The sequence below is a fragment of the Grus americana genome, chromosome 13, assembly GCF_028858705.1.
Source record: "Grus americana isolate bGruAme1 chromosome 13, bGruAme1.mat, whole genome shotgun sequence".
In the NCBI taxonomy this organism is placed as follows: domain Eukaryota; kingdom Metazoa; phylum Chordata; class Aves; order Gruiformes; family Gruidae; genus Grus; species Grus americana.
This window is the reverse complement of record NC_072864.1, coordinates 4213615-4225186: the sequence shown is the minus strand read 5'-3', so window position 1 is coordinate 4225186 and position 11572 is coordinate 4213615. Positions and strand designations below refer to the sequence as shown.

Sequence of the window (11572 nt, the reverse complement as noted above, 5' to 3'; positions counted from 1 at the left end):
GATGCCTGATAATTTTAGCATTCATGGCAGGAGTGACTGCACCTATATACTCCCTGTAGAGCTCTACGTTCACCTGTTACTGATGCTAAACAATCATTCTTTCCAGGTATCAAACACGGGGGTCCAGTGGGGGAAATCTGCAGGAAAAGCCAGCGAGGTGAGTACGTTTGGGTATTAAACATGGCTGAGAGACATTTCAAATTCTAATTGTGACTTTTCCTGAAGTATTTGTTCTGCCCTATCAGCTAATACAGGAATGGTGCATGCATTAACATCCTGAAATTGAAATAGAGATCAAGGGTATAGGGTATAAATTGGTTTTAGAGCATAATGTTAAATAATCAAACCATGCTGGAGCAGCCTCTGTGACAAAATGACTTACATTTTTGGTGCTGCTTTTTAAATGTGATTATGCATTTTAATTGTTTAACTTCAGTCTACGGAGTAGTTTCAAAGATGTTTTAAAATAACTTGCGGCATGAAAAGCCTCCTGATTTTTAAATACGCCTCAGGTTCAGTAAATTTGTTTTTAATTTTGTGTGATGTGTGAAACAGTGATTCTGTTCAGTGCTTTTGGGGGGGTGGAGGAGCAGGATTTCCTAAAACACTCTGGATCAACGAAGCTACAAATGTGTAAAGACAGTAGAAATTTCCATTCTGTTTGTTGTCTTGTATCACTGGAAGAACACAGAGCTCCTATAAATTTCACAGTGTTTGGAAGAAAAGGACACTTCTGCTACTCCGAGCCTTAGAAGGAACAACACTGGGACATAAAGGGCCTCCAAAGAAAGATGCAAAGATGACTGATGTGTCCTGCTCCACTCCTTCAGCCGTTCATCTCGTCGTTATCTCCACGAAGCAGAACTCTATCCCCGGTTCCAGGTGGCCCAACCGAAAGCAAACCTCAGTGAATGTGCTTCAGCAGTGTCCATATCTCCTCCCATGAACGTGTGGCAGGAGCGGGTTAATCTGGAAACATATCTCACAAACTCAATAATGTATGAAAACTGAGATTTAAATCTGCATTTTATTTGTTTGTGCTCCTCACTATTCAGAGAGCAGAAAATCATAATTTATAGTGCCACTTGTCAGTATTTATAACCAAGTCCTTGCTTAAAACACTGGAAAGATGATACAAAAAAAAAAAAGGCAGATGGTGTCATTCTGCTAAATATTGTTTACTGTTGCCTGTTGTTTTAGAAGCGCTGAAAATGGAATTTAAACAAGAGCTTTATTGTGCAAGTGACAGACCTTTCCTTCAAAGGCTTTAATTTACTACATTTCTTGCAAATGAGTGGCACTAATAATCTAACTTGTCAATCACCGTGAATCCCAAAGAGTGTCTTCAGTGGGGATATAGGGGGGAAGGCCTTGATCATGTCTGAGATCTCTGAAGCAATTAAAACTTCATGGTCATATTCGCTTCCACAGTTGCTCAGTAGTAAAGTCTTAAACTGCCCTCTTGATTTTCATTTAAAAGTGGTTCTGACCTGAAAGAAAAGCAATGTTAATTTGAAGACCTTGTATAAAAATAAAATTAAGGACGTTTAAAACCAGATTATCACAGGTAGCCCGCTCATCTCCTCCACTGCCACCTGCAACACTCAAAGAATTGAAGAGCTCTTGCTTATGGATTCTGTACTGGTTCTAAATATATTTTTTATTAAAATGTTCAGTTAAAAGGTGAGAATCGGGGTTATTCATGAAGAACAGCACAATTCTGTACCTTCTCATATGACGGGGTAACACTAATAATTTGGAAAAAGGACTTGCAAAGAATTTCCAGAGCAGTGACTCCTGTTCAAGGATTTATGGTTAATTGTCTTTTAAGATGCGCCCAGTTCTCAGCTGTATAATACACTTGTCGAATTTATTAAAATGACACATCTATTTGTAACCCTCTGATAAGAACCTGATTAAATTTTTTGCCTGACTTGTTGGAGATCCCAGTGATGTCCCTTCTAATAAATGTCGATTGCATTTGTTATTAATTTTAATATTTGCAGTCCCGTTAATTTTTTTAAGAAGACTTGGTCTGATTTATGGTATGTTTTGTGTGTCCATAGCAGGAGGGCTGGCTTCACTGAAAAAAGTGTAAGGTTTTGGTTTGGCTTTTCCCCCCTTATATCACATGAACATTCATTAACAATCAGTCTTTCAGTTGTTGGAACTAGGTATTTTTTATAAAAGATAACAACATGTCTGAGGTCCTGTACTTCTGTTTCTCAGCGTGAATTTAGGCAAGCAGGCACTTGGGTTGTTTTATCTTTGGTGACCAGCCATTTGTATTAAAAATTTACTGCTCTATAGAGCAAATTCACATACTTTTTTTGTAAAAGATCTGGTGATGAGCCTTGAAGGGTTGTCTTTCTGGTACTTTACGAGTGAACAAAATCCTTGCAGAATCAATCTGTTTGCAAAGATCAATGACATTTGCACTTTGGGGCTGTAGATATTTAACTACTGCAATGCTCTTTGATTTTTTTTTTTCCTTATTGCCTTCTAGCTCTAAAGAATACTTTTTAGAGTGAACGTGTTTTGAAGAGAGGATTTGGCTGAGGCTCAGCCTCCTACAGTCTAACCGAATTGGGCACCTGTTGTATGATACAAAACTTCACCTGTTTTCTAGCAGTTGGCAAAGGAAATGAATTGCTGTTCTGCTGCTGAGCAGCCTCTCAGGAAGCTAACGAATGCTCCTTCGTTATTGCCACTGCGCTGTGTCCTGTGTCAGAGCTCAGACCATGGTGGACACTTCATCACACACAGCCTTCACGCGTGGGGTCTTATATGCCTAGAAACCAGCAGCTAGCCTCATGTCTTAAAGTTTGTCTCTTTTTCCTCCGTGTAACCGGTTGCTTTAATTCTCCCAAACTACACAATGTCTGTCCTGGATACCCTTGGCCTCCTGACTTCTCAAAGTGCATGTAAAAATAAATGAACAAACAAAAACTTCCTGGAAACCTGCCTGTGTTGCACCTAAGGACCTGACAGTTCTATACCAGTGGACAGAGAACAGCTGAATTCAGTGATTTCCTCCAGTCTTGGTGGTGCAGGTTATAAATGCAAAAAGCTTCCCTAATAGGTTTTACAGAGACAGGGATCTGGTCTTCAAAACCAAATGCGTCTGCAACAGAAATAAGTGAAATATTTATTAGAGCTGTGTGGGAATCAGAAACTTTTATCCGTTGGGAAATTCATAGTCTTAGAGAAGGAGGAATTGGACTGAGGAGGAATATTATAAGTAAAAACTGAGGTGTCCTGCAGGTGAATTACTTTGAGCCCAAGCAACTGGAAATGTCAGGGGGCAGAATCCCAGACAGGTCTCTGTCAGTAATCCACCTAGCCTGAGCTGATGATATTCCTGCGTGCCTTGAGACAGCGTTTGAACAAACATTTCTCCACTTGACACCTACGTAGAACAGAACGCTATGCTGCATCAAAATTTGGGATATCTTTTGCTGAAGACAAGCAGACTATGCAGCACGTGGTATTTTCCTGATCTAAACTCTTAAGGGAATTCAGATGTGAAGGAGCAGATCCTTATTTTGCAAGTACCCGTGCCTGCCTGCCTGTTTTGGGAGACATACTCTGTCTCGAGTTTTTTGCAGGTCACTTAAGAAAGATTTAAATCTAAGGCCTGGCTCAGCCACCGATCTGCTGTGAAGCCTTAATTAATTTGTCTCACCTCTTTTGCCTCCAATTTTCAGGTCGCTCCCTGCCTGTTTTCTCCATTTTGCCCTTAAAAATGCAGATTATTTTGCTGTATTTTCCATATCTGTATGGAGGCTTGCACAAAAGGGTCACGGGCCTTCCATCCAGACTTGTCATACCAACACCTACGAACCTGAGAGCTGAGAAACACTTAACTCTTCACTTCTCCAGTCACTATTTCCAACAGGATGAGTAAGGATTGTGTATTTTTATGTATGGATCTAACTGCAAGAGCTTCATAAAAAAAAACGTTTGCTACATCTGTAGCAAAATGACATAAAAGAACACATTCTATTAATACATGTGCATTTTTCAGAGACACAGTGCCTGTTTAACCGTTCTGATCTCGGAGTGCTCATACGATGCAAAATCTCTATTCTCATGCTTTATTTTCCTAATGACCTAATTTCATTAACTCTACATCGGAGTCAGAAAAAAAAAACTCTCAGTGAGCATCAGGTCTTTTCAAAACACAATAAGGCTTAAAGCTCAGGAAGGGATTTGTGTATCCTATTAATTTTCTTAATTGTAAACAAAGCCTCGGTGTTTTGTGTAATAACCACATTTCAAAACAGCATGTGGCTCATTAACGTCCTAACATCTGAACTTGCACATTAAAGGTAACTAAATAATTAATCCGAGTAGCGTTCCTCCTATTAGTGAGAGCGTGCCCACTAGAAGGCAGTGTCTGCTAGGGAGTTATAACCTCGAGGAAAAGTAAAAAGCTTCATTAAATAATTCCACGCAAATACCTCCAGGAAAGCTGCGGACTCGGGTGTAATTTTAGAGCGTGGATGGACAGTGCCTCTGGCCTTGGTTACAGGCGTTCCACAGCAAAACTGTACAGAATTAAAATCATTTTTGTTTTGAAGGCACAGTGTCAAATCTGTTTATGATGTGAGGGAATTAATTTTGTGAGCTTTCAAGTCTGGAGGAAGAACTGGTGAGCGACTTCAGCACTCGCCCGGGTTGAAGGCCTCATCCCGTCTGAGGAAAGGAACCAACGCTGCTTTACCGGGAGCATTGGGATAAGAAGTCTAGAGGAGGCCAGATGACATGAACTTGCACAACTGTTCCCTGTCTCCGCTGCCAACCACAGGCTGCGAGAATTGCAAGGTGAAGTCCGAGCAGTTTCTCCGGCGCTCTGTCCCAAAGCGGGCAGCAGTGCAGGCAGCGGTCCCTGCCCGGCACCTGGGCGTTCCGCTCAGGGAAAGGAGGGCTTCGGAACGAGCCGGTCTCGTAGTTTAGTGTGTGTCTCTGGTCTGTACCAGCTTCATTTAGTGCACGGGCCAGATGGGAGAAGTTGAGGAGCTATCTGCGTGCAGTCTTATTTACCATACGTTGTCTTTAGGGCAGAGATTAAATGAAAAATCCTCTTAAGGAAACTGTAATTCTGGATCACTTTTCAGTGGGCCTAAGTGTTTCAAACCATGGATTTATTATAACACTGTTCCTCTGTACTGAGAGAGTATCATTCCTGCTATAAAGATAGGAATTAAAACACCAGACGAGACGAGACAGGAGTTTCAAATTTATTTCTGTTGCTCAGTGTAAAATACACCGGCCACCCAGCTCCTGTGATATTCAGCCTGCAGGACCCATAGACTCTACTTGTTGTGTGTAGCTCTGTACCTCAGGCTCACTTACAAAAAGCTTTGCTATCCCCTTACTTGCTGTTTGGGCTAGGATGGGAAAGAATGAAGGAAGCGGTAAGTTCAAGAGAGCATTTCCCATCTATGGCACCTCCTCCTAGATGGCACCTCTTGGCCCAGGAACCCTCCTCCCCTTGCAGGCAGGCAGGAGCCAGACCTGAGCAGGCACCCGAGCGGGTGCCTGTGCTCGCCCACGCAGGCAGAGCGGACCATTTTGCTGCCACGGCATGGGGCTGCTGCGCCTGCGAATTACAGCAAGTCTGCTCAAAGTTACACCAGCTTTGGATTGCAAACTGGAAAATGCGGCATCTGCCACGCTTGCTCATACGAGGAAATCAGAGCAGGGTGTGTCTAATCTGTAACTCTTTGTACAAATAAACTGTAAGAGGTAAATAGGTCAATGATAAAATCCAGGCGTATGTTACCACGATGACAGGTAGCAGAAAATTTCTCTTAAGGTGCTTGGCATAGACATAAATAACTAAAAAATGCAAGCTGCAGTCTCGACGGATGGTCTTAAACAAAACACAGCACCACAGTTTGATTTAAATGAATATATGGAACAGCTTGCTTTATATTCTAATAAGGAACAGTCCCTATTCGTGAGCTTGATCCTCAGACTTTTTTTTTTCTTTGCAAGTGAGACTGCCCAGCAGAAAGGGCAAATATTTGTCAGATGTGAACCAGCATATTGAGAAAAAAATAAATAGAGGACACTATTTTTTAAGTGTTATCAAATCCATATAAAATAACACAACAGTCATCTTCCACTTTGCTTTGTGTATTAAACTAGCTGCACTTAAGGAAATTGTGGCCAAAAGGGATTCTGCTTTGGCCCACACGTGCTGTTTATATGTAGAAACTCTGTGGCTGGTTTGGAGTAAGAATAAAAAAAATGTTTCTCAAAAATACGCAGTATTTAAAGAACTACAAGCACTACCTTCCTGTCTGAAAGGCGTGTTTTGAATTGAACTGTTAAAGTGTTAAATTTATGAGGGAAAAGTACCCCTACTGAAAAGTGTTTTGAATCTTAAAGCTGAAGTAATTTTCCAGTAAGTTACTCTGACCAAATGAACCTCAGGAAAGCAAGCCTACTGCTGCTGTGTGCAGGACAGCGCAGCCAAATTCAAGAACGCCCATTTCTCCTACAGGAAGAAGGCAGCCAGATGAGAATTTATAGTTGTATAAACATCACAGAAAATGAGCCTCCACTTTAGTATGCTTTCCTAGGAATTTGGTCTTCATTGTCATTACCTAGTAAAATCCAGATTTGACAGGGCATGAATCGTGCTCACCTGTTTATTATACAGAACAAATCTGTATTTTAGACTATAGTCTATAAGCAAAAGCTGTGCTAAAGTCTTTTCGTAACTTATAACTAAATACAACTTCACATATAATGATATACTTTCACTAGATTTTGCTTTAATATATATGACCTGAATATTTGTTACCACATAGTAGTTTATTAGATTTTTTTTTCAATGACATTACAAAGAGCCTAAGGCTGATATTACAAGGTATATTGATACATTTCCTATGTTCACAAAATTCCCCTATTATTATGAGCTTTTATTACAATTTCTCCTGTTTTGAAAAATGACCTGTCATATTGTCATCATAATACAGAGCTGCTAATCTGGTGGTGTTCCAAGAGTACTCTTAAGTGGGGTCCACAGATAACTACTGACCACCACGAGTGCTCTCTTAAATTTGTACCTCAAGCTGGAGGAGCATTGCAGTGATTGTCAGTAATATCCGACACTGGTCATTTTTCTTCACAAATGACATAGTACAGACTCTTCAAAATACACTTTTCATCACCAAAATACTCTAATGTAATCCATTAAACTCCAGGCCTATCAATGTGGAGATGATTATAAAAGCTAACACCTTTCTGAACCAAATATTTTTAACAGTTCTGGCTAATAGTGATTCCAAGAGAAGCAAGGCTTTACAATTCTGACTGGGTTCTCTCCTTGTCACTCAGTGACTCATCGCTTCGTTAGCAAACTGTTTAGTACACTGAGCCAGTGATTTAAAGACAAAGACCACATACAGACTCTCCCACAATCCCATCTTTTTCTGCTCAGTGTCACTACTGTAACCATAATTATTGTCCAAAGGTGATGGTAAATGACACATTGTCGGTTTCAAAGTAGTTTTACAGGGTTAAAAAATTTAAATCCCATAGTGAGATTTTTCATAGTTAATAGTTCCTTGTCTGTCTAAATCTAACAGATTTGAATGGCAGTGGTTGCTCAACTGTGCGCAAATGTCTCTAGTGTTAAATCTCTACTTCTGGTTTATATTCTAAAAACACACAGGTAAGGTAATACCAGGAGCAGGAGATGCGATTTTGATGTTCAGTGTCTTATATTTCCAAAATCACCTTACTACGCTTATGAGAAAACAACATATAATCCTCAACTAGTTGAGTGACTGATGCTTAGAGCTAAGATTAATGCTAAGTTTCAATCTTGTGCTTCACTCCACAAAGTTACGTAGGACAAGTTAAGATTTCCACTTGATGGCAGTCACTAGATATTCAGCTATCAAAAATGAAATGTCTAGAAAAAGTATAAGAAAGAGACAAAAGTGACTTCACAAAAAAATACACCCAGTAGTTGAGATCCATAAGATCTGTGTTTTAATAACACAACTAATTGATCCTCATAACAAGAATTCAAAAAGTGAAATTACAGTACACAAATCAAAATATAAACTAACCTATCCCTAACTATACATTAGGAATGCAAGCTCTGTAACAATATAAAAATGCTTTTACACACAGTAGTTGCAAAAAGCTGTTCTGTAATTCCAAGGATTTGTAGAAAAAAGAAAAAAAAAAAGAAGTCTTCCAGGATTCATCTTAAGTTACTGGCAACCTGTTGGGGGAAAATAATTAAAAAAAAAATGTTACTGAGAAGAATTAAGAGAATCATGCTCATCAGAAATTTTCATCTGTGGGATTCAGGCTAAAGGAACTGACACTAGGGGCAATGAAGCTCATAATAATTTGTATTTCTGTCAAAATATCACAAAAAATAGGTACCTTAACATGCAAGAAGTATACCTGCTTCAAACACGCGTCTATTATACAGGCTGCATAGTATTCTAGATGTGACCTCAGAATTTCAAGCCTACAAGAGGCTGAGACATTACTTAGGCACCGTAATAAAACAAAACAAAAAAAAAAAAGCTAATCTAACAAGATAAATCTAGCAGTTTATTTATAAGTTGCCTTCCATGGTTACAAAAATCAAATTCTATACAAACTGAAGTGACATCATAGTGCTCACTTACTATAATTAAGCACCACACCTTCCCTTGTTTACGCTGTAACAGTTTTGGCACCCTTGCAGTGCCCCATCTTCTTAAATGCCTTTAGCAACTGTTGTAAACGCTGTGTGCAGTGCTACCTGATCACTTGAATTTCCATGGTTTTGTACTAGATTTTGAACTGCTGCGTGTCAAGCAGATGAAACATCTGCTTCTCCAATGTTTTTGTGCAATACAGGGGCAGGTTATCAATTAAGAAATAATATTATCATCACATTTCTCTTTCAGTAAGAAATTTCTTCTTCCAGGGAGTGTTGCCCTAGAATACGCCCTGCCTCATGCCTGAGTGTTGTCTCACACTGTCAGTCAGGACATGCAGTGGTACGTGTGAGTCAGGTACTCCCAGCAAGCTCCCAACTTACACAGGAGGAATTCACAGCTGATGGACAGTAACTCACTCACTAGCCCCTGTGCACAGCAGCAACCTACGGTCTTTGGGAGCTTCCTGGGAGCTGAAGTCTACAGGACGCAGTGGAAGATGGAAGAGCAGCACCACGCTCACAGTAGCTTTCCAGCTACAGAAACCAGAGCGGATGTTGGTAACAAGCATGAGATTATATATGGCCCTTTTCAGAAAGCTCAGATACGATGAAAGAAGGGAAAAGAACAGCTTGCTGTGTCATTGGTATTTTTTCCCACCTCTTCTCCTTCCCATGCTGCAATAAGTCATTACTTCAGACCTTAGTAAGAGTAGCAGCATGAGTGTGTAACAGTTACTGCACTTCCTCAAAACTAACAAGACATGAATAACTCTCCTCTCAATATTGGTGAGGGAAACCCTTGCTGAAGGGTCTATTAGGAGCATGCTGAGGAGAGCTTCTTAAAACTTCTTGTATTATAGCGTACAGAGCTGCTCTGAATGAATTTCTGACTACCTCACAAATCAAACGAAAAATTCCATCTACGTTAAAGTCAGTAATTTCAAGTGACTCGAGGATTTGTCTCAAGGCTGGCAGGCAATTGTCTCACTTTAACTCTTGTTAGTAGCAGGGGTCTTGTTCTCGCCTTCCAATTCTTCCACTCCTGCTTGTGTCATGAGGTCTGCTATGTTCTTCTCCAGGTCATCAATGCGACAGCTCATGTCATCAAGTTCAGTGGAGTTAAGGACTATGACTGCGGTCTGCTGGTGCTTGGGTTGGTTTTTAGGATTATTTGTTTGTTATTGTTGTTTTGAGTTTTTGATTACAGCTTTGCTCAAACACTTATGGTCACTTTAAATTTAATCTTCCAAATCCCACTGGTAAATATACATAAAAGTACTTGTGCATCTATAGCGTATAGTATCTATCTGGCTTTAAAAAAAGGATATTTCTTCCAATTATTTGGTCAGACATGGTTTGAAATTTGTCCTGCATTTGCTGAAGCAATGTCTGCACCTAATAGAAAGGAAAAAAAAAAAGAGTCTGCTTTGTTTTCATTAAAGAGCTTGTTACAGTATTTAATCTCATGCAATGAGGCAAGTACAATGCTTTCTTTCATTGCTGAGCTCAACTGTACTCAAACTCTGCAGTACACGTCCATGTTTAAGTATCATATTTTTACATATATATGAACGTACACACAGGAGAGCTGTGGTTCACAGTAAGCAGTTTTAAGATCTAGAAAATGCCTGCATTCCACAACCCGGATTAAACCCACAACAGCTGCTTCCAGCATCCTGTGTTAATCGCATGACAGCACTGTTTTCGATGCCAGAGCAGCAGCTTTTCTCCCCACACTCCCAAACCCTCGCTCTTCAGCACATCCCTCCCAGACACGGATAACTCCTTACGCAGGGAGGCCCCAGCTGCCTTGGCTGGCAGCACAGCTGAGCACTTCAGGTAAGCGAGGGGCTTTAGCGCCGGGAAACACAACTGTAACTGCGCTCTGACCCGAGCCGTCCCTGAGGGACCCGGCAGAAACAACTCTACCGGGGAAGCGGTTTATCGTGAGTCCCGGGGAAGGCCCAGGCCCCACCGCAGCCCAGCAGCCCCTCCAACAGCAGCCAGACGCGGGTCATGCAAGCTCGGCCGCGCCGGGCCCCAGGAGGTAACGCCGGGGCCCGCGAACGGGGCGAGGCCGGAGGCTTCTACCGCCTTCTGCGGGGACCTCTCCTCAGGGAGGCCGCGGCCCGCCCGTTCCGCGCTCTGCGGCCGCCCCGGGGCGGCGTTCCCCGCTCCCCGCCCCCCCGAGCCGGTGGGTCCGGGCCTGGCGGCCTCACCACGACGGTGAGATCCTGCACGGTCTTCGGGTCGGTCTCGGCCATGGTCGGCGCGGGCGGTTCGGCGGGCGCTCAGCTCCCGGCTCCCGTCTCCAGGGCAGCGGCGCTTCCGGGCTGCGCCTCACCACTTCCGCTTCCACCGCCTCTCGCGAGAGGGGACGCGCCGAGGGGCACGCTGGGAAGTGTAGTCCGCGCTGCCCCAGGGCTTGAGGGCGGGCGCGGGGGAGCGCCGGGCGGCGGCGGGGAGAAGGCACCGCAAAGCCCGGCCCCAGCCCGCCGCCCCGGCCTCAGCCGCCCTTCTGGCGGGGAGAGCGTCCCCCGGCAGCCTGCGGGAGCCCGCTCACACCTTGCCAGTTGCCCATGGCGGTGGGGGCCGTGTCTTCTGGGCAGCTGCCGACCAGGACTCCGGGCTCTTCCCCGTCCGCCGCCTTCACGGCCGTTGTTGGCCCCGCTGGCAGCGCGATGTGAAAAGTAAGGAGGTTGTGGGCCTCCCCTGTAGCGCTAACTCGGCGTGGTGTGAACAGAGCACTGGCACAGCTGCACGGGAAGGGACAGCACAAAACCATCTTTTTTCCTCCCAAAGCATTAAGCTTACATGTAATCTTACACTTGGAATAAAAGCGTTCCTCACAGTGAGATTTAATAGTTTTGCTTACACTCTTAAAAA

The 11572-nt window shown here is 42.8% G+C and overlaps 1 protein-coding gene across 1 annotated transcript; it reads right to left on the bottom strand.

Moving 5' to 3' along the window:
- Positions 1-6768: 6768 nt before the first annotated feature.
- Positions 6769-11039, bottom strand: HSBP1 (heat shock factor binding protein 1). Its single transcript, XM_054840864.1, has 4 exons — positions 10906-11039; positions 10015-10081; positions 9675-9794; positions 6769-8251 (listed from the first exon to the last, which is right to left on the bottom strand). The coding sequence occupies exons 1-3, from the start codon at positions 10948-10950 to the stop codon at positions 9676-9678; spliced, it is 231 nt and encodes a 76-aa protein (XP_054696839.1). The 5' UTR covers positions 10951-11039; the 3' UTR covers positions 6769-8251; position 9675.
- Between the last annotated feature and the right edge of the window lie 533 nt (positions 11040-11572).